Genomic DNA, 24,149 nt, shown 5'->3' on the forward strand with positions numbered 1-24,149 from the left:
TGTCTCTGGCATCTGCATAATGTGCTCAGAGTTACAGGATGAGTGTGTGTTTATTATCCCTGGATCAACATTTTTGAAACAACAGTTTCAATACATTTCCTAAGTATTATGTTAACATGTAGTGTTTAAAATTGTTTTTGTTCTATGAAAATTTGTATAGAAATGTAAGTTGGTGTAAAGGAACGATACTACATTAGGGTCAGCATAGGTAAGTACCCACAAACTTCTGGATGACTGCAAAATAAGTCACCTACAGCTAGCAAGGCCATCTGCCAGTAACCATGAAGATAATCTCCCTACATCAAACCATATCTCAGCACTAAAACCTAATTTTCTACAGTGTTGGTGGATGTTCCTGTATATAGTTTAGATCAGAGTCTAAACTAGTTTTTTTTCCAGAAAAATCATATATCATTATTGTGTGTGTATATATAATATATATATAATGTGGGTGAGAGAGAGAGGAAGGTTGTTCAATACACAGTTATTAACCATTATCCTTTATTAGACCTCACAGAGGTGTAAACTATACATACAAATACATTAGAAAGATACCCTCTTACAGTAATGCTTCACATTTTGGACCTGATACCAAGAGGGTTGCAAATATTTCAGTACATTCTACAAACCAAAGGGTGCATTAGCCTTTATGTATACAGAATGACAGAGCCCTTTACTGAAATCAAAGTGGATAAAAGTGAAAATCAGTCAGCTAGCTTTTTCAACCTTTGGACCTACCATAATGCATATAAAAGCCTTTAGAAGCATGGATACACTATTATTTATGGAACAATGTTTACTGATTTAGACAGTTTGTAGAGAGAGGGGAAGAAAATGGCTAAAATGGCATTACATGAACTGCAAATTAGCAAGAATCCTTGATTAGCTTTTATATTTGTACATATTAAAAGCTCCTTTCCTTGGACTTGATGTTTGTTACTAGAAAGTCTGTCAGTGCTAAATGGGGAGAATAGTGCAACAAATGACATTGTTGAGGTATTTGGGGGGGTTCTGCAACACGATGTTACATACACAGTATGAAATATTACTTGTCATCAAGTAGTGACATCACATTGTGTGTAAGCACAGGATAATAAAAAAGAATGAATCCAGTTAGAGGTTTAGTAGGAAGTTTACGGGGTTGAAAGTGAACATATAACACTCATCACTGTTGGGTTATAATGATTTGTATTGTTAAAACTAGCATTATTCAGTAGTGATAATCAGAAATTCAAGTGTCCACATTCATGCCTGCATCATGTAAACCCAGGCTTATTCAGGATATCAATTAAAGTCTAACAATGAATAAAGACAGATCAGTTAATATTTATCTATGGAAAAAGTGGCATCACAATCATTCTTGGATCTTTTGCTGCACTCCTATATATTTCAATTGTACAAGTTCTTCATAAATCAAAGTATACATTGTTTTCATTCACTGAGCGATATTAGGTAGCTTGCATATTTCTATTTTACGCAAACTCCTCACTTAGTGGAAATAATGCTCAATTAAAACATAATTCATCTAGAATACTTATATCTATGTTAATCTGAAGGATTAATTTATTACAGTAAAGTACCAAATCATTAAGGATAAAATTCACCCCTGTGTACTTAGCCAGCATGAGGTTTACAGTGCCACTTAAATCCACAAAAAAGTTCATAAGTGATGTGTGGGCCCCTATATTGGGCCTTTGCACAAGGTGGAATTATATCCTGTAATAGCAAAGTGTGATTAATAAATTAAAGGTAATGGAACACTTATTTACATCTGAAAACTCATCAGTATAATATCCCATTATCAAATATAAATTTGATGCAACAAATCAGCTCTAATTATAGTTTTCTGGATACAATTTTTCTTTAATTCAAGAGTATATTAAGCATTACATTCATTTTAAAGTGTTACCAAGATAGAAATCCTTTCAATTCTGCATTTGTTTTGTTCTGATTGCGGGGCAGGAGGGTAATAAGATTGTATTATTGAATTAGAATAAAAGACACTGAGTTTTATTGTATTTTATCAACTATTCTTAACCAAAGCAAAGTGTGAAATCACATGAATCTCTGTCTTAACTGGATTGTTACTGTGTATTTGTTAGAAAGAGCTTTCAATCAAATGCTATGTAGAGGTTTTACATAGATGCAGATTTTTACAAGTATGTTTAGTGTATGCTTCAGGGAAAGAGTGGGTAGCAGCGGAAATATCATATTAGTGATTATCATGAAATGTATGACCCAAATTGGTAAACAAAATCAGATTAAAGAATAGACATAGATTAGAATTGGTTTTAAAAAAAAAAAGTCCTTTCCACTTTTTCAGTATTTGTCTGTGTGACTGGAAGGTCTGAAGTCTTAGAGAACTATTAAGTCCATTTATAAAGCTTATTTAGTTGACATAGGCATAATTCAGATGACAATAAATGACCAAGATCCAAACTCTCCCCAGTTTATAACACCCTTTGTTCCTATGTCAAAAAGGAGACCTTAACAATTTTTGTAAAAAAGGTATGTAATGAAGGATGAAATGAAAGAAAACACTTAGGCCAATATTTTTTAAATTGGGTGCCTAAAGTTAGGGTCTTAAATCCATACTTAGGCACCAAAATAGGTTTTCCTGATTTTTTTTCAATAGAGTCTGTAAATTCACAACATTTTTGAAAATCTGGCCATCTATTTAGAGGCCTAAATATGGATGTTGGATCTATCTTTAGCCACTGATATTTTAAAATCTTGTCCTGAAGTTGGAAGAAACATGGAAGAAATTCATGAGAAAATGTGAAAGAAGCAGAGAAGAAAAATTTAATATGTTATAGGTCAAATTTCACTGCAGATTTTTTTAAAAAGCACAATATACACCCTTTATGCAACCAGTATGAGACTTCCTAATGTAATGTAAGCATTAGGGAGGTCCTTGTTTTTGTCTCTGTCAGACTGATATCTATACTGTACTATATGTAATCAAGTTTCAGATATTATAATTTCCTTCATGTAAAAATCAAACAAAAGATGTGTATATATCGGGTATTGTGTTGGACATTGATCATCCTGTAAAATATTACAATGCTGTGACAAGCAAAACGTGTAGTGTAGGATTAAAATGAACAAAAAATTGCATTTATGATTTTTTTCTCTTTCAAGACAGAACTTTGATCCATTTGCTTTACTTTATGCTATTTCCACAGGTAAAATGGATAATTTGTGAAGAGCCTTGCCAAGGCAGATTTAGACTTTTTGTCAATTTGTGAAAAAAATCCTTTAAAAAAACAAAACAGTGATGCAAAGGCATTTTAGCTAGATTTGCCATTTGAAAAAATAATAATGGAAAAGTCTGTTTGAGTGAAACTTTGGCATCTTTAAGATTTGTTTGAATTGAAGAAGTGTTCCTAAAAGAGTAACCAGCTGTATAGGTTGAGTCCCAAATAAATTATCACAATTCCTTTTCAGTCTAAAAATAACTTTAAAATAATTTTAAATAGATGGATTATAACTTCATCAGAACATAAGTATTCTAGCCTATAGGTTCAAAGAATCTCTATTTGGGTTTAACTTACTAACTCTCATTCAAAAAATAATAAAACAATGAACTGTCATTTTTTTGCACATTAAGTTGTCCATAGTGACCGTATAAAGTTAAAAAAAAATTCACAGACTATTAGCCATATCTTTCAACTCTTTCTCACAACTCAGAATTGCTTAGTATTAGAAGATAACCTGTTTTTCATTGGCAATGCTTTTTCTTCATTTCCCAGCATGATCAGAGACATACTTTGCATTACTTTCTGTACAAGCAAAAACCTTATTGTATGGCTTGAGGATAATAGTGAAGGATGGAGGGCTAGGCAGGAGAAATAGGGAGTTCCAGATTAATCATTCCCCTGAATTAGAACCTGGACTATATTGTGTCACTGACTATAAGCAGAACCCACCACTGATTTCAATGATATGGGACCTTCCATTGACTTCAGTGGGCTTTGAATCAGACTCATGGTCTCATGACTTTAAATGCTTTCCTTCATCTGTAATACCCACTTGGAATAAAATGTTGATAATTGTTTTGTGCTTGAAAGCCCTTACCCTGGCCCAATCCCTATAATTTAGCAGATTTCTTCATGACTTTTTTGTGATTAAAAAATTGAAAAGTTATGGCTAGACATTTCTATTTCAATAAGCTTATCTATATAATTGTCATTTTCATACTTTAAAAAAATATTTATATGCTTTCTTTTATATTTTAGTCAAGTACTTTCTTAAACAAAACAATAGCACCACTTCGGCATTGTTGGCCAAATCGGTAAAAGGTAACTCAAATTGCTACATGTTCTTTTCTGAACTTGAGTTGTAATGCATTTGCTTGTTGAAACCGAGGGTCATTGAGCCATTGTACTTGGCATACCAGAGGCTTCATGCATGCATTCATACATGCCAACCATCAACAGAAAGGGCAATCTGAACATGGCTACTGCTTATGGATAAAATTCACTCCTGCCTAAGGCCCATACAAGGCCTATGGACCACAAGCCTTACAGACACACCTAGGCTGCATGTTCTCTTGGGCAGGGACCATCTTTTTTATTACATTTGTGAGCTAGTACCGTACAATATGACTCTGTTCTCTGATCGTGGTTCCTATTTATGCCATAATGTAAATAATAATAATAATAAGCCTTGTTCAGGCCCTCCTCACAGGTGTGAATTTCACTCTATATGTACAATTTTCCAGCTATGCAGAGAATTTATTTGTGCTATCCTTTCAAAACGGTTAATGGTTAGTGCTAATTACGATTGAATGTGGGCTCAAATCTTGCAACCATTGAAGTAAATAGCAAAAAACATATTGATTTCAATATGTAAAAGATTGAGCCCTTTTTGCACTGCTTGTTAGTCAACAGTCAGGTTTAACTCTCTCTTTTCTTTTAAACTTCAGTGAAAGTCTATATAGTAATTAAGTCTTATTTTTGTATCAAATTTTAGAAGGTCAGGATATTTCCTGAAATTTAGTAATTTAAATTTAACACTTTAAAATTTACTAAGGGGTGGAGAGCGCAAAGCTGTCCAGATGCAGAGAGTATAGCTATGTTGCACATCTTGAAGGGGTGTAGCGTTGTGTGTGCTCCTCCCCATAGTAGGTCATTCTGGTGCTCCCTCTGCAACAGTGTTGGTTCCACATCACCCTTTGTTTCAGAGCCGTTTTAGCTTTGAATCAGAGAGTCACATATGAAGGTTCTGTGAAATGGCAGCGATTAGAAACATACAATCTTATTCCTCCATCAGCAGGGTATCTGGGTGTATAAACGGTACAAAGTTACAGTCTAAAGAACTGCTCTGTCCACTTCTCCTTGCAGATTGTTTTTTCTGTTGTTTGTAACTGATGATCAGGTTAGCTTTTCTGATTTACAAAGGGATGCTGCAGTGTAATTAACACTCAATTTAGTCACATAGGGATGTGGGAAGAAATAAGAGTATGATTAACCCCCGTTATAAGAGCAGAATACTAATGTTTCTTAAGGATTTAGGGCCTGATCCTACCTATTGAAGACTGTTGAAGTTTTTCTATTTACTTCAGTGGGCCTATGTGTATATGTCTGTGTTCAGAATTACTGTAACTGTATTCGTGTGTTACTATAAATACTAGAATCCAAATCTCAAAAAGGAAACTACTAGAACTTCACATCGTTATTTTCTTTTGAAGGTGAGAAACAATTTTGAAATAAGAATCTAAAGCACTGAGTCTTTTAAAAAATATATACTTGTGTTTTTTTGACCTACTTTCTTTTATTTCATCTTTGGCTTAGTTTTCTATCTTTACTTTTACCTTTTACAGTTTTGGCCAGACCCTTTCATATAACAGATTACAAAATAGCACCATTGTACTATAAAAGAGAATTTTACATACTGTTTGATATATGTGTATTATTGATATGCTAAATTTTACATATTGCATTATATGGTGGAAAAAAAGTTATTTATACCATTGCAAAACAATTTGTTACCTGAAACAATCAATGATGGTCTAATAGCCTACATATGCTTTAACTGCTTCTAACAATCATTTGCCTCACAAGTTGCAACTATTTGCATGTTAGCAAGATGTGGAAAAATAAAGCTTTGTCTTAAATGTATTTAACCCATATGCTGTCAAAATGCCACAGATGGAATAAATGGATGTCTAAAAGTTGTGTTACTTTACTGCTGCTGCTACTGGGAATATCAGACTGTGCAAATATGAAAGGGGTAGACAAACAAAGTTATCAGACACTGTAAAACAAACAGCCTGTTCTTGTATAGAAGTGCAAAAAAAAAAAAAGACCAAACAAAACAAACCCCCAACTCTACGCCAAGGCTGATGAATGACTCCAGCGGCCAGGGTTCATAGGTTAATTTAGTGCAATTGGATCCATCAAAGGCCCATAAATTTGCAGGCTTTTGAGGGGCACAGGATTTTAAGAGTTTTCATGCAGGACATTTATAACAGGTTAATACTCAAGCAGCATTGTACCAACCTCAGAACATTTTTAGCACTGGGTTGGTTTATAACATTCTGCTCTCTAAAGACTTGATGTTGGAATGTTTACTTGCATTGTTTATTGGGAGAATGCCCACTGGTTGAGATTTCATCAAGCTCATTAAACTATAGTTTTTAAGTCTTCCAATGTTTAACAAATAATTTATTTACAGTGAAGTGTCCTGCAGATGGCACATTCATTCTTCATTCTTGTGGATGGCATTTTCTTACATTCTGTAGTTCCTGTTTCCTGTGTTCCCTCTACTTGTATTCTTCAAATGCACTTCCTGAAAGTTTAAAAAAATATATTTTAATGAGTTTTTAATCTGAGATATGGTTATATGAATAACTTGGGTGGGTGGAATTAGGATTAGGACTCATGAACTCCTCCATTCATATCCCTGGTTCTGACAGTGATGCTGTCTGCGGCCTTGGGCAAGTCAATCATGCAAAATCTACCTTGTAGATGTTTGTGGCAATTAATGAAGGTTTGTAAAACAACTGGAAGATGTAACTCCCTAGAGCCTGTGCAGTAGTGCATACTCAAAGGCTGATGGTTTCCAGACATGTTTTCTGTCCACCAATACAGATATGAAGATGCAGATATCCTAAGTGCGGGTGGTATTAAAGTTCTAACACCAAAACATACAGCACTGGGTCCTGCAGTCCCTTTGCACCCAGAACTCCCAGTGCTCCTGGCATCACCAGAAAGAAAATTACATCCAGTTATTTATCTGATTTGATCTGTAATCCTGCTCCAATACTCCTGTACCTTTCAACAGTCTCACCAGATAAAAGTTAGCAATCAAGGGATACTCCAATGATTAGTTCAATGAAATACCTTCTCCCCTTTACCAGATATTACTTCTTAATGTCACTAATAAATAGTTGCCTCATATACCTTGAACACATGGGTAGATACATTTAAATATGATCTGGATCCACTATAACTTCAGGTCTCATTTGCAGCTTCCTTGTGGAGCCTGATCTATAGATTATAGATTGATTATATTGATTACTTAAGAATGACCATTTAACACTGAGGGTTGATAGGTTCTTGTCCCAAGATCAGGCCCAGTATTATTCAAATTATTATATAGTTGGGAACCCCAATGTACACAGCTGCAACACTCACACTATAGGAACTCCTCTATATTTACAAATAGTTTATTAATACATTTAGCACAGTCACAAACACCCCAACTCAGTAAGGTACATAGCAATGCTACAGAATGTATATCTGCACATCCATATACTCACACCATCCCTTGTAGAACAACCTGAAATGTTAGCCATCATCTTTCTCATCACCATCACCTTCTTCATCATCATCAGTGGCTATCATTCTGGCAACTCCCAAAGATTACGTCTCTTTCTCCTACTGTCCATAGGCTGGGATGCCCCTTTTATAATATGTTGTACTGATGCCACTATGTCTGATGTTTGTTTAGTAGGGATTTCCCCCCTTTTTCTTATTTGTATATCCTCACTTTACTAATGATGCAGTTTTCTTCTCCTATCGGGTGGTGTTATCAGTTATCTCAACTTCTTATAATATACATCAATTCATTACCATGGCCCTCTTGTGGTTCGGTATCTGCTGATGTAGCTCATGTACCTGTTATGTATGTCAAGTCATTGCTATGACATTCTTTTGATTGGACTCATGTTTCTGTGGTTGGAAATTCCTCTTAAACATTCTATTTTCAGCTCCCCAATACTTGAGGTTTTCCGTTGGGCTGTATATCTGTTCAAAGTTTATCTGTTCAAAGTTCAATGGCCTCAGGCCTTATGATAACTTGCAGAAGCTAATGTTTTTCAGGATACAGGCCTGTAGGTTCCTTGCATTACTGCTGAATATAATAAAAGAAGAATATAATGCAAAACAGTGAATATAATAAAAGTAAGCTGGCCCAATGTACTATACTTGATTTGCCTCTCCCAGGCTTGGCAAAATAACTTTCCCTACCGGTCTCTAATTTTTCCCAAATGACTTCTCCTCACATACACTCACCCCAGATGAACCCTTTGGTTTTCACTGATTCATGTTGCATTTATGCTGCTGGCCCCATATCTTAAAGATTCCAAGGATCCTACCCTAATCCACCCTGATGACAACAACAAATGGGGAAAGGATAAATTATTTGTATCTTCAGCCTTACAACTTCTGCTATGGCAATGGCTTAAAATACCAGCATGATCATTGTTGCTCCAGGATCTGTACCGCCTCTAAGAAGAATTTACTAAGAGATGGGGAAGGGACAAGTTATTTCACACAATAATTTTTTCCTTAAGTCAAGTATTCCAAAAATTATCCAAGTATATTATCTATAAACTAGAAAGTAGCACAAATGACTGTTCTTGATCTACAGCCGTATTGCATGGTAGAGGAAATGGCTTCCAGAAACTATTAGACTGATAATGAACCATGCAGTTTCCTAATGAGCAGATATATCTTCTCCACTATTGTTGTACTTTGAATTTATGATAGCTTAGTCATCAAAGCAAAACATAGATTCTGATGGGCCGGGGTAAAATCATGTTTCAGTACTGAGATATGGCCAAATGAGACATTGCTTATTATCCTGTCATAGCACATGGAATTAGGTTTGAATCTGAGAAAAGGTGGAGTTGCTCCTCTGTTCTGGTCATGGCCTCAGCATTTTCATCCCTGCTGCTAGACAGAGGAGGCATTGGTGGCGGTGGCAGCCGCAGTGCACGCCAAAAAAAAAAAGGACTCTGCCCCAAGTAGCCCATTTCCTACTAACATGAACAGCTGAGACCATTCAAAACTAACTGGAATGTCTGGTTAGTGTTTGGATCATCTCCCAAGGTCTCACATCTGGCCTCTTCATGCAGACAATGACAGCAATAGAGTAAAAGTATGCGGGGAGCTTGGTCTAGCTCGCATCTGCTGGTTCACACATGTTGGTTTTAATTCGATCACGCAAGGTTTTCTCAACAGTGCATGACCTATCCCAATCACGTTATGCGGAGTCATGCAATGTGTGCCCCCACTTTAATTGATCTCCAAAAGCCTAGGTTGCTCTGTCCCAAATTCAGCTAAAAAGCCCCCTTGTATTTCTGCATCTCGCTGAATAGATAATAAACAGATGGAATCTAATTCACCGTATTCTTGATGAGAAATCGGTAATCATTAAATACAACATTATATAAAATAAACTGGGGCTGATCATCCAGCCAGAGTGCCATTCTTTATCATTTTTTTATGGATCTTGGAACACTCTGATGTATAAGAATGAAATTCTTAAACTGAACAAATAATACAACAAATTATCCCCGAAACATCCAAAAATGAACAAAGTGAAGAAAAATAAAGACCCTAGTATGGTCCTGAGCCAAAGTGCTTTGAAAGTCAACGGGAGCCTTTCCAATGATTTTAATAGGCTTTGAATGAGGCACTTGGTCACTTATGCTGACATTAAAATCCAGAAATATATATTTTTTTAAATGGCTTTTTTCTTTTTCAACTATTTGAGAATCTGTTAGCAATTATTAAATACAGAAAGCATTAGCTATGGTCTTGTTCAGATGCTGGGTTCTGGGATAGACCTCTCCTTAGTTGCCATAACAGACAGAGATAAGGACTACAGACAATTTTTAACCGACAAAGCGAAGTAGCCATGCTTTCAATGGCAAAATGCCAAATGCCTGGTTTACCTGCACAGAACCAGCAGAGAGTGCACATTGGCGCCAAGCCTTCCTTTACACCTGTACAACTCTAATTAAGACGATCAGGCTGCGGAGGCATGAGAACAGAAATTGAGCTTATCTTCTTCAGCTCTGACTTCTTTCACAGAAAGACCAGCCAACCTTTGGAAAATGACTATCTCCATGATCTGAAGGGTCATTTAACTGAAACTGGCAAAGAGGATTAGGAAGCATGCAGTGGTTTTCTTAAGCTTTCACGGTGGACATTCAAACCTAACATTGGCATAAAAAGACCTCTCTGCTTTACTGGTAATAATAATAAAAAGTCCAATGTTTGTAGTTTACAGCCACTATATCTTAGTTACGAACCCTCTAGAGTCTATTTTGAAAAGCTTTTTAGCTTTGTGGGCAATGTGGTCAGCGACAAAATAACTACACTGAAAAGTCTTAAAGAAAACAGCCCAAATTCTGTTCTCTGTTACACCTACTGCTTCCCATTGACTTCAGTGGTGTGGCATGAGTCCAAGAGGCGGTAGGATTCATGTCATTGTGCATATTTTGGCCTATGAATATATATATATGAATTGTTAATTGCCAATCACCAGAGATGCTGCTAATCATTCAGAAATAAGAACTAAATCAGTCTCCACTTTTCCTCTTCTAATGATGTTTTCTTAATATAAAAATATTAACTTCCACAATTTTATGTTGTCGAAAAGTCTACTTAGGGCCAAAAGTATAGATACAATCTTTCTGAGATGACCAAATATCTGAATTTGTTAAAGATCAGCTATACTACTTGTACCTGGATGTTACTACATGGGGGTTGGGGAAAATAAGGCCCTAAAATAAAAGAAAGGGGGAATTAGATCATGAGTTGTCCCCTTCTCTGGCCCTTTTGCTAGCGGGTGAGCGGATGGTCTGGTAGTGAGTCTTTGTCTTACCCTCTAGCCCTGATGTCTTTCAGAGAGATAAGGTTGGCCCGTTAACTCCAGAATTTGCACAGTACATGGGGTCTAAAACAAGATTTTATTTTCTTGTCCTTAAGGTTGGCTGTGACATCCTTACAAGAGTGGCCAGTCATGCATTCCCAGAATACTGGACATTCCAGGAACAGTGTGGGCCTTCCCCTGCCAGTATGGCCTTGAATGCATGGTGCATATAAGGTCATGCCACACAGAGAACACCCTTGTGGAGAGTACTCTACCCCCACCAGTGTGACCTTGCATGCTGGCTGGGGCAGAACAGTGCACTTTTCAAAATGGCGTTCCCCCCTCCCCCCAATCCCTGATACCAGACAAAACTGCATCCGGTTTTGTCTCAGTACTGGACAGGCGACAAACCATTTAAAAACAGGACTGTCCATATTAAAAACCAGATGAATCGCCTGCCTAATCCTTACATGTACAATGGTGATGGTGCCTTTTAATTTTAAGTCAACAGGTCTTTTTGTGCCCACTGTGGTAACCACAGCACTTCGATGTAGGAAAAGCCATAGCCTTCCCTATATCCTTGATTTATGTACAGGCTGTTGTGGTAATCTCTCTACCTCTTTGCCTAGACTGAAATTAATTTCCTTTGAGAGTGCTGGCCTGTAATTTTTCCAAATAACTGTCAAAACCCCAAACTCAATTTAGAGATAAATTGACTAAGTTTTTGTTGGCAGAAGAGAAAAAAAAATCAGAAAAATAAAAATGTACGTGCTTAACACAGGATGTACAGCCCACTATATCTAGAACTATAAACTTAAATTCCATAGGAAAGCTGAGGAAAGCAACAATGTTACCTCATGGCCTAAATAATGGAGAGCTGCTCCCACAGTTTTATACTGCAATCTTAGATATTTTATACATGTTCTCCGAAAATCAGATTTCTGCCTGAAAACCAGTTTAGTAATTGGTGTAATTCAGAGTTTGGTATGAAGGTGTTACAAAGTATAGAGTACTTTGTACTTAAAACATCGCTTTGCTAATTGTAAAAATATAGTGATGTCTTCTTTTCTTGGTATTAGGCACATTAGCATATGATTAGGTTATGTCCTCTGTAGTAATTTGTTTACTTCTTTACATGGATAACTACATTCACCTTAGCTGGGATTTAGGTATAAAAACTTTTCATCACACAAAGACTTTCAATTTTAGACAACGTCTTATCGTTTAATGATTCTGGCTAGATAAATAAACACTTTTTTTTAAAACAGACTTCAGTTAACTGGCCTATTGTATTGCTAAGAAATCTAGGTAATATCTTCCTGCAGAGTATTCCAATAACATACAAATGAACAAGCACTTTTAGCTACTTTGGATAAGCATAGTTGAGTAAAATAATGAAATCCAAATAAATTTAGGTACGATTAAAATTAGACAGCTATGTCACAATACATACTCAGTGTTTAGGGATATCAGTACCTAAAACTCCATTGGACCATACAGATTGAATCAGAGGTCTATCTCATTAACAATAAACTGTGACCATATGTGGGACTGCCCTTAAACTCAGTGAATGTTCGAAGACTTGGGTTGAAATTCACTCCTGGACAGAGTGCCAACACAAAGGCTGTTCGTAACCTTTAAGTTCTATTTTGAGGAGTTAAGTGGGATATAAGCGGTGCATAAGTTGTGTGCTGACCCTCTGCACAGGGGTGAAATTCATCCTTAATGAATTTGTATATATTTGGTGAAACCATGGCCCCACAGATGTTAATGGCAAAATTCCTATTTACTGCAATGGAGCCGGGATTTTACCCATGAAATTACTGCAAATCCTAAACATATAAAGTATGTTTTGAAAATATTTTTTCAATCTTCCCAGAATGCAACATAATAAAACTTTAGATTTGAAATATTAAATAGACTGTATGTGCTGCAAAAATATAATGATATGTATTCAAAGACTAAAAATTCATTTAAAACTAGTATCTTAAAAACAGAGTAATACTGATTTTTAAAAAATGGATTAAACATGTTAGTTTAAAATGCATAGTCTAGAAATGGGCGGATACTGAAACATCCATCAAATCTCTAACCTGTCAAAAGAGGACACCATTAAGTCCATAGGATTTTTAGAATAATTACATCTGCTTTGAATACAACTGTTTTAAAAGTAGATTCTGTGTAATTTATTGAATTTAGAGGTTTTTTAGAGGGTTTTAAGACCCAGCTTAACAAAGCCTTGGCTGGGATGATTTAGTTCGTGTTCGTCCTGTTTTGAGCTGGGGATTGGACTAGATGACCTCCTGAGGTCTTTTCCAACCTTAATATTTTATGAGACTATGAATTCCAATGTATATTTGAGCATATAACTTTTCTTATGAAATTGCAGTATTCTTTTCCCAAAGGTACTTGGGAGCTCACGATTTATATCTTGAAATAATTTATTGAGCAATAGTATGTCATCAAATTGTCCTATGTGTATTTTACATTGCAGTTGCAGCCAGTTGGATCAAATTCTGCTCACAGTTACATTGGTGTAAATCTGGTTTAGCTCCACTGGCATTTTTGTAATTCACTCGCAACTTCGGAATTTTTCATGTGTGGCTTGGAAAACTTTGCAATAAAACATACACCGTTTAACAGTTTAACTGTCATCTAAGGAATCAATGAAGTTGTCTGTGGAACCTAATCTGTTATAGCAAGGGGAAAAATTGCTGCTGTCTGGTACTGGTAAAAACATATGTAGTACTGATAATTGTTTCTTGCTAATTTACATGCAACCAAATAAGGTAGAATAGAGGAAAATTACTGGTGACTATTATTATTCTGCATTGATTATTTCAAGTTAAGATAGCTATAAATGTGTGATTTTATGTTTGCAGTCTTATATGTGCTTTATTTAGAATAAATATTTAGTTGATCACCACAACATAAAGGCCCCAGGAAAAGATGTGGGTTTGAGTGTTACTGAAATTAAACTCAGCATATGTTGAAAAAAATTAATAACACCTAACTTGCTTGAGAGAGGTTGGAAAATGGTTTTTGACATGGGACATTTTACAGCACTGATTTTACAGATTAGCCTGTGTCACTTCCTGCAGCTCCCGTTGGCCGGGAATGGGGAACCATTGCCACTGGGAGCTGTGGGCGGCTGTGCCTGTGGACGGTCAATGTAAACAAACTCTCCCGCAGCCCACCAGCGGATTACCCTGATGGGCCATGTGCGGGCCGCAGGTTGCCCACCACTGGATTAGCTTGTTCAATGAAAAGCTGGAGTTGGTGAGGATTTTTTGGTTGGCCCTGACCCTGCACACACTTACACACATGCTTAACTTTACACATTGAAACAGTCCAATTAAATTCTATGTTTCAAGTGAAATGTTTGCAGGATTGGGATTGTCATGGCTAGGTCATGGTCAGCCAGACCTAGTAGTCGGAGCCAGAGTCTGCAGTCACAGACAGGAGCCAAGAGTCAACTGGGTGGGGACACTGGAAGATCAGAACCACGAATTGGGGACCAGTCAGGCCAAGTCAGGATATTGGGGCCTGGAGGTTAGGAACTGCAAGTCAGATGCCTGGAGTCAAGCCAGGTTGGAATGCCAGTAAACTAAGGGAAGGAAAAGCAGGTAGTAGGTAGCAGGAAGCACAAGGCACACAGTCCAGAGCAGGATGGAGGCCAGTTGTTCATACAGCTTCCTATTCCTGCTGCTGGCTTAAATAGGGCCAGCGAGCCAATCAGGTTCTTTGGGACTCTGCCAGTTGGACCTCATGGATGGAGCCGGCTTCATTGGTCTCAGGTAAGTTATTGCCAGCAGGCTGCTAGGTGGAGGGATGGAGTGTGGCTGCTCCCATGAACCTTGTGGGCCCAGATTGGAGACCTATAGGTCATGACAAGGCTCTTGTTTTGTAATAATACTAGAGTGACCTACAAAAGGCAAAGTATTAAATTCCAGTAACTTCACCAATATCTTCACAAGTCACTTTAAAAAAAGGCAATTACATCACCTAAAACTATTTCACTTTTTTTATTGCATTTCTCTTTCAGGCTCAGGCCAGCTTCCACTGTGCTGAGATCAGAGTGATCGGCGCACCCTACAGGAGAATGGAGACAGCTTGTAGATGGTAAATGTAAGTTATTTATTTTATGGGAAGGCGTAATGATCTATACTCTTATGGTCACCACTTTTACAAGACTATGATAAATTTTGTACACCGTATGCCTTATTGAGGTATAGTTTGAAAATTGTAATCTGTTGAACATTATTGTCCTGGTAAAATATATGATCAACATTGTATGTAACGTTATAAATTTCTACAGTATAATGTTGCTGTAACATGTTCCAGAGTTAGACAGGCAGGCTGAAACCAGTTTTTCCGAGACAAAAACACACTAGCACCCCAAACAGGTGTTAGAGAGCCATCACCTATTTAAATGGCCATCCTCCAGCCGGGGGAAAGGAGAGATGTAAACAAGAAATTTACATTTAATCACATGGACAATTCAAACCTCACGTCTGCAACGGACTGTGTGTCACCATGACTCAACAAGGATGTTTCTAGCATTAGCAATTGAGTTATAAAGGGGGAGGAAAACATCTGACTACACCTTTCCTCCTCTCATCTCTCTGTTCATGACATCATCAATGCTCAAAGAACTGAGCTAAAGGGGGAGTGGTCCCAGGCTGGAAGGAGACCCAGCGTGTGAATTTTACAGTAGTGTATGATGAGACAAAACCTTTGCTTTTAAGGCCACTTAGTTTGTTAAGTTAGATTATTAGCTTGTGTGTTACTCTTTAATTTTCTTTTGTAACCAATCCTGACTTTTATGCATCAATGTTTAAAATCTCTCTTTCTGTAGTTAATAAAATTATCTTATTGTTTTATTTTAACCAGTGTGTTTGGATTAGCGTGTATGGAAAGCTCCATTTGGGATAATAAGGCTGGTGCACATATCATTTTCCTTTCATGAAATGACAGACTTTCTATGGGCTTACATTGTTCAGAGGTGTGCTGGACAGTACAAGATGCACATTTCTGGGGGAACAAGGCTGGGACTAAGAATTTTCAGGTGTTACTCTGCAGTTTAATTCATTAGTGACTGGTCAGAGACTCATGTATTTATCTGGGAGTGAATTTGCATGCTGGAGGCTGTGTGAACAGGCCAGTACTGGATGTTCTGACTGCAAAGCAATGTAACAGGCACCTCAGGCTAGACAATTAAGGGGACACAGCTGTTTCATGGTCCAGATTGTATCCTGAGGAATGTCACAGAAGGCTGATGATTTTCTTTCACAGATCACTTTCAATGGAAGAATACTTTTCAGCACAAGACTGTGTAAATGGTACCTAACTTTCAGCCCAGATTTGAGTAGTTTCTGACTAGTCAAAATACTTCGGTCTAGCCACAATGGTTATCTCAGGCTGTGACTCTAGAACAAGCTATTGGCTTTTTCAACTATGACTATTTAAACTCTTGGTGCTGGCTGGACTGAAAATTCCATTATAGAATTAGGGCATTTTTAAATTAGAAGTGCAACAGTATTCTCACCTTCAGCAAAGCCTGTGAATTTTGCCAGTTGAGCTTGGAAGTAAAAATTTTTGATATGTCGCTAGAAACAATTGTAGTTTTGTATTGGAGAAAACCATTTTTCATGATTTAAAAAAAAAAAAAAAGCATTTCCTGTCCACAAATAGTCCTTTCTGCCCAGAGGAAAAACAACAACCTCCAGTTGGCTGCCCTTGTATGCTGGGACCCAAAAAAAAAATTAGTATCTTGGGACCGGGGACAGCCTTATCTTTCTTGTTAAGTAGGGCACTAAGGCCCAGATCCTTAAAGATATTTCTGAGTTTAACTCCCACTGAAATGAATGGGAGTTAGGTGCCTAAATACTCTTGAGGCTCTGAATCTAACTCCCTGGTTAGCGAGTGAGTATAGGGGTTCCTTTGGCATCCTTTCAGGTGGCTGCCTGCGAACAGGTTACTTCCCAAGGTTTCCACACTGAGGACTGATAGAAGCTATGTGTCATTGTAGTTTGCAATCTCCCCTAACTACCCATATCCTGAAATCTTGCTGGAAGGATACCATATAAGACTGCACTTGCTCAATATGAAGTTTATTGTTGGCCTGCAGCCCCACCAGTTCACCTTTCTGCACCGATCACTTTATCAGATTATTTCCCCCCAATGCTAGCAATTGTGCATGTTTGGCGTAGTAGTTGGCTATGCTGGGAGAGGGCCATTTAGCAGAGCAGTGAAAGTGGGTGATGAGAGGTTGGCATCCTTAGGAGGGCAGACTTACAGTTGCAGTGTGTGGTCAGTAGTGTGCAGTAGTTGTAACAATATTTTTTTAAAAGAGAGACCCATCATTGATGAAAAGTAGGACTGCTAAAGAAAAATATGAGCCAAAACCCAAATTCAAAGTCTTCCTGTCAGAAATTTATGAAAAGAAACCAAATAAAAATTACATAGAAAATTCAAAGGGAATAAAAACTAACCACGTGTGAAATTTCACTTTCATTGGCCATCAAGTTTTAGAGCAAAACAAAAAATTATGCTCCATTTTACAACTCACTTCTAACTGTAGAAGTGTCTCCATAACAGGAACTCCCTATATCACATAGGTATTGTGAGGCTTAAATTTGTTGACACTGTAGCTGTGAAGTGCTTTGAGAGCTCCGGGAGAAAAGCATTGCAGAAGTGCAAATTATTGATTTAGTTCTGGGACCTGCAGGCCTATGAGATGTGGCTCTCAAATAGTTTTTCCTCCAGGGAAGAAGGAGCACACATGTGAAACTTCTGTTTCTGAGAAGAAAATATTTATTTTCAGAAGATTCCCCAAGCTCAAAATCTGCATTAACCTCTCATAATGGGAAATCAAATTGAGACTTATTCTATTTCTGTATTATAAAACTCAAATTGCCTTTTGCTGTACTATGGTAGTCTCCTGAATTTGATTTCTGTTGTTCCTCATGCTACATCTTTTTATGCAAAACCTGTATGTAAAGTATCAGCCTGTTACCTTCTATCTGATGAACATACTGGGTCAAATTCCCCCTGAAGTCAATGGGGCTGAATGGGTGTAATTGGGTGTAAAATTTATCTCATTGACTTATTAATAGTTTTTACTGTAACAGAAAAACTCAAACTTCTCAGAAGACACTCATCAAATCATAGGAAGCCATGACTGAAATATAGCTTATTCATAAATAAATATGCTATTCCAATCTTACTTATATTTGTGAATTGGCTCATCACATTAGGGTCACTGAAATAACACAGTGAATGTTTAAAAGATTTTCCAATGACCTTATCAGCAGGCTATTATAGGGGTTCTAAAGACCTCCAGAACACCTGCTTTCACGGGCAAGAATAATCAGTGTTATATTTGTATTGGCTTAGAGTCATGTTATGATGATGATGATGACCTACTTCTAGTAACTTAATTTCATTCTGTGGAGCTCTATTACAGAAGGATTGAAACATTTAGGCATAGTCCAGAATTGCCAGACTTTGCTCAGACATGCAGGGATAGAGAAGTTGATCCCTTCCTCAGAAAGAAAAGTAGTCTCCTTCCCAAAAGTGCTTATGCTGGCTTTGATTTTCAATGACGTTCAGATATTTTACTGGACTTCAGAGTCTCATTACTCCCCTAACCTCAGTACTTGTTGCTTAATAGTACACTCCTATGTTGGCCAGCATGTTGGCACCAGCTACACAAGAAATCTTCAACAGTGTCTTTATGGTAGGTGGGTAAACATGGGGTCAAATCCTCAAATTCCTACTCAGTTTTTGTTTAGGCAAGTCCCTCTTTGACTTCAATGGGAGATATGCTTGAATAAGGATTGTCAGCCCCAAGGTCACATTTTTTCAAGCTATTCTGCACAGGAGGATCTTGGTACCCACACAGAGGCCCACTGAAGAGAGTGGGGCTCTGTACAGACACAGGATCTGCTTGCAAGATTAGGGCATAAGCAGGAACTTCAGGATCTGACCCAGAGGGCCTGCTTCAAAGCCCACTGAAGTCATTGGAAAGACTCCCATTGGCTTCAGTGGGCTTTGGAGCAGGCTTGTGTTGAGGAACTATGCAATGGATATTCTAAAGCAGACAAAAAAATTGTGCAGAACCCCAATTTTTTTTCCCATTTAACATAATTAATTTCATACATTAAAATGAGAGTGCCAGATCTACTCCATGGGTTAGCCATCAGCTAAATATATTCATAATATGGCATGCATTAGAGGAAAAGACCTGAACCTTATTAGTCTATTAACCTTGCCTTCCCCAATGGACACTTCCAAAGTTGATTGCAAAAGCTGTGAAATTTATTAAATTTGAAAATGTACCTATTACAAAAATTGCTTGCTTGCCATGTTTTATGTTGTTTCATCTGTATGCTACATAAAATGTGAAGGTCTGTGAGCTTGTATTTATTAATTTTTTATTTCAAAGTGAATTTATGTTCATGAAAAGTCCTGTATTGACAGCCCTAGAGACTGAAGTCCCGGAAGCTGCATGAGCTTTGAAATATCCTACATCTCTATTTATTTTGGCATTCTGGCTTTGCATTTGTAAGAGCTTGAATTCATGCTCCAATTAAATTTTCCCTAGGTACCATAGTTTTGGAAAAGCTATTCCATGCAAGGAACAATAAAAACACATATTACATTAATTTAAGTGGTTCATAAATATGGTGTTTCTCAAACACTAACTCCACCACCTATAAAAGCCATTATATAGTATAACTGTCCTTTTTATTGAAATAAATTTAAAACTTGCTTTTCAGTTATAACATCTAGATGCACATTATTTCTACAAGTTCCTGAGTTAGTTAATTCATCCTCCTTTACAAAGTCTGCAGTATATTAATTGCATTTTGAACTCTCTTGCCTATGTGCTGTAGGAGAATCCACTGTTAAAATATTCTCTCATGCTTATTTTCATTTCATGGCAGCGGTTAACATAGATGAATAGAGGATTCAGGGAGGAAGAAGCTCACCAATTTTGGTGGCTGTCATCAGGCAGAGGAAAGTTTGTCTCATCAAACTTTATATAAAGCATTCTTCTAAAAATGTTCCATTTGTCTTTGTTTTGCTTTCTTTTTGCATTTCCCCTCTTTCCCTCTACTTTATCCCTTCATCTGCTGTAGATCTAAGTTTATCATTCCTTCTATCTCTTTCACCTCAGTCTGATTTTCCCCATGCTTAATACTTAGTAAACATTTCAGTTCATTTTTCTCTGATTGTTCTTCTTTCACCTCCCTTTTCTCATCTTTTTTCTGACCTCCTCTTTTCAACTCTCTTCCCCTCCCATTTTCCCCTTATTTATTTTCTCTTTCTTGAGCTGATTTTTTTTCTCTCCCCTTTTTTGAACTCCAACTTTTTCTGTTGTTCTTGTAAGTGATTCCCTTTCTCTTGGTTTCCTTGAGTTCTCTCTCAGCCTCCTTCTTCTGTTCTCTTTCCATCTTTCCATGTATTCTCTCTCTTCCTCTCAGGTCCCTTAATCAATCCCTCCTCTCTTCTTTTTCTCCCAGAGTGTGCTCTCTTTCTTCTTCTCTTGTCCCCATCCCCCCTTGCTTATCTCCCACTCTCTTCTAGATTTCCTTCCCCCAAGCTTCATTCTCCCTCTCCTTTTGCCTCCCATCGTCCTCTTTCCCCCCTCCTGGTTCTCTCAATAATCCCTCCCCTTCTCTCACTCTTTTCTTCTTCCAGTATCCTCTTCCAAGCTCTCCCTCCCTTAGGATCATACTTTATGTTTTGCGAGGATGTGAGGACCTTTCTGCTAATCCTTCTTCCCTTTGTGAGGAGAAGTGTGTTCCAATGTGATGAGGGCAGCCCCATCTTTTGTTTGTGTGGAGAGGAGAGATGTCTAGAGGGTGACTGATTGTTCTTGTGGCCCTCAGGAGGAGGTGTGTCATGGGGAACCAGTAGGGAGCTGCTGGGAATCTTCTCTCCCTTCAGCCATGGTGCAACTATTTTTTCCCCGTCTCCTGAGGTCATCAAAAGGGTGTGGAGCACAAAGAGGAGTTGCCATGGTTCTTCTCTTCTTTTTTTCCCCAAGGTCATGAGCACTGAAATGCTGGGACATACAGAAACCACATAGGTTGCTGCTCTATGGTTGATCTCTGCCTGGAGAAGACTCTACTCCTCATACATTCATAGTGGAAGGTACATCTCTGTGGTTGACTCTCAGCAAGTATTACAGAGCCATTTTTTCAGAGGGCTGACAAAGCCTTGGGGAAGAGGTGGGAGAGGGCTCACGTTCTCTCAAAAAAGAGCAGGATGTTGCATTTCTGACAAGACATTCAGACCTTAGAATTTGCTTTTAGGACTATATAAATTCTACTTTGCTCTTCTGTAACTTTCACTGAAAATGCTTTATCAGCTTGACATTTTGCAAAATATAAATCTCAATATGCTGAGACAACCATTAATTTTTATTTAATTTGATTTAATTTAAATCCTTTTTCACTACCTTTTGTATGATTATGAATTCAGCTGTCAATTTGGATTCCGTCTTTGAGAAAAAATCCCTCGTGTAACTTTCCAGAGAGGGTCCTTCAGGATAGAGTTGTGACACCAGGCCACTGCACACTGTAGTCAGTCAAATGGCCTGGGCAGACAGGCCTAACCCCAGAAAATGTGCTGCACAATGTAAAAGGCAAGTAACACATAAAGGGGAGATGCTCAGAGGCCAAACAGGAGACCAAGGTGGAGACATGTCCAGATGTGACAGTGGCCATGGCAGCTTACTTAGAGTCATTTAGATTGTAAGCTCCTCAGGGCAGGGACATCTTTTACTACATACATGTACAGCACTTAGCACAATAGGGCCCCGATCCTAGATGGAGTCTCTAGGGACAACTGCGACACAAATAATAATAATGCGGGACTCAGAGTGCTAGTGTAATGTATATGTGAAATAATAATGGAGAGCAAGACCAAAACAAGGAATCAGTGGACAACATTTATGCCTGTATATAATAGCTGTGGTGAATATTAAATTAATTTGGTTCTGGGGAAAAATGCCAGAACTACAGCTTTGGAGACTAAAATCATCTATTAATTTACAGAGCAGACACAGCACACATGGGCAGCTGAAGTGCAAGTTTCTTCCCTAATGTCCCCTCATTGTGCCTCTGCTCTGAGCTAGTGAGAGAATTCGGAGGAGATCAGTTCATGATCATTTAGTGTTTGGCTTCTCTATTAAAAATGGCACCTACTGCCAACAGTAGTGATGGTTTTATGATGTGAATAATTGTCCAGTGGGATCTGGAGTGAGGTTATAAACTCACTTCCAGTAGATCCACAATAGCCATCTGATTACATTTGGAGAGTGATGAATTGGTAACATAAGAAAGTAAGAAAATAAGAATGGGCATATTGAGTCTGAGCCTGGGTTCATCTAGCTCAGTATCCTGTCTTTCAACAGTGGCCAATGCCAGGTGCTTCAGAGGGAATGAATAGAACAGGCCATCATGGAGTGATCCATCCCCTGTTGTCCACTCCCAGCTTCTGGCAGTCAGAGGCTAAGGACACCCAGAGCATGGGATTGCTTTCCTGATCATCTTGGCTAATGGCCATTGATGGATCTGTCCTCCATGAACTTATCTAATTCTTTTTTGAACCCTGTTACAGTTTTGACTTTCACAACATCTCTTGACAACAAGTTCCACAGGTTGACTGTGCGTTGTGTAGAGAAGTATGTCCTTTTGTTTGCTTTAAACACGTTGCCTATTAATTTCATTGGCTGACCCCTGATTCTTGTGTTATGTGAAGGAGTAAATAACACTTCCTTATTTACTTTTTCCACATCATTCATAATTTTATATTTCTCTAGCATATCTGTCTCTTTTCCAAGATGAAAAATCCCAGTCTTTTTAATCTCTCCTCATATAGAAACTGTTTCATACCCTTTATCATTTTTGTTGCCCTTCTCTATTCTAATATATCTTTTCTGAGATGGGGTGACCAGAACTGCACAAAGTATGCAAGCTATGGGCATACCATGGATTTATATAGTGTCATTATGATATTTTCTGTTTTATTATCTATTCCTTTCCTAATGGTTCCTAACATTCTGTTATCTTTTTTGACTGCTGCTGCACATTGAGGACATGTTTTAGGAAAACTATCCACAATGACTCCAAGATCTCTTTCTGGACTGGTAACTGCTAATTTATATCCTATCAGTTTGTATGTATAGTTGGGATTATGTTTTCAATTGTACATTTCTTTGCATTTATCAACATTGAATTTCATCTGCCATTTTGTTGCCCAGTCACCCAGTTTTGTGAGATCCCCTTGTAACTCTTCACAGTCTGCTGTGGACTTAACTATGTTGAGTAAGTTTGTATCATCTTCAAATTTTGCCACCTCATTGTTTATCCCTTTTTCCAGATAATTTATTAATATGTTGAACAGCACTGGTCCCAGTACAGCTTCTGGGGGGACCTTACCTCTCTCCATTTGGAAAACTGACTATTTATTCCTATTCTTTGTTTCCTGTCTTTTAACCAGTTACTGATCCATGAGAGGTCCTTTCCTCTTATCCTGTGGCAGCTTACTTTGCTTAAGAGCCTTTGGTGAGGGACCTTGTCCAAGGCTTTCTGGAAGTCCAAGTAGACTATAGCCACTGGATCACCCTTGTCCACATTTGCTGATCCCCTCAAAGAATTCTAATAGATTGGTGAGTCATGATTTCCCTTTAGAAAAGCTTTGTTGAATCTTCCCCAGCAACCTGTGTTCATCTATGTGTCTGCTAATTCTGTTCTTTACTATAGTTTCAACCAATTTGCCTGGCAATGAAGTTAGGCCTGTAATTGCCAGGATTGCCTCTGGGGTCTTTTTAAAAAAATGGTGTCACATTAGCTATCCTCCAGTCATCTGGTACAGAATCTGATTTAAGTGATAGGTTACATACCATACTTAGTAGTTCTCCGATTTCACATTTGAGTTCCTTCAGAACTATTGGGTGGATACCATCTGGTCCTGGTGACTTATTACTGCTTAATTTATCAACTTTTTCTCAAACCTCCCCAAAT

The 24,149-nt window shown here is 37.8% G+C and overlaps 1 protein-coding gene across 1 annotated transcript in view; it reads right to left on the bottom strand.

Moving 5' to 3' along the window:
- Positions 1 to 484: 484 nt before the first annotated feature.
- IGF1 (insulin like growth factor 1) overlaps positions 485 to 24,149 on the bottom strand; it is an 82,782-nt gene continuing 59,117 nt past the window's right edge. Inside the window, exon 4 of the mRNA XM_048831514.2 lies at positions 485 to 6,792. Coding sequence (XP_048687471.1) covers positions 6,733 to 6,792 — 60 coding nt within the window. The 3' untranslated portion in view covers positions 485 to 6,732. The remainder of the gene's footprint in view (positions 6,793 to 24,149) is intronic.

Source organism: Caretta caretta, chromosome 1 (genome assembly GCF_965140235.1).
Source record: "Caretta caretta isolate rCarCar2 chromosome 1, rCarCar1.hap1, whole genome shotgun sequence".
Lineage (NCBI taxonomy): Eukaryota > Metazoa > Chordata > Testudines > Cheloniidae > Caretta > Caretta caretta.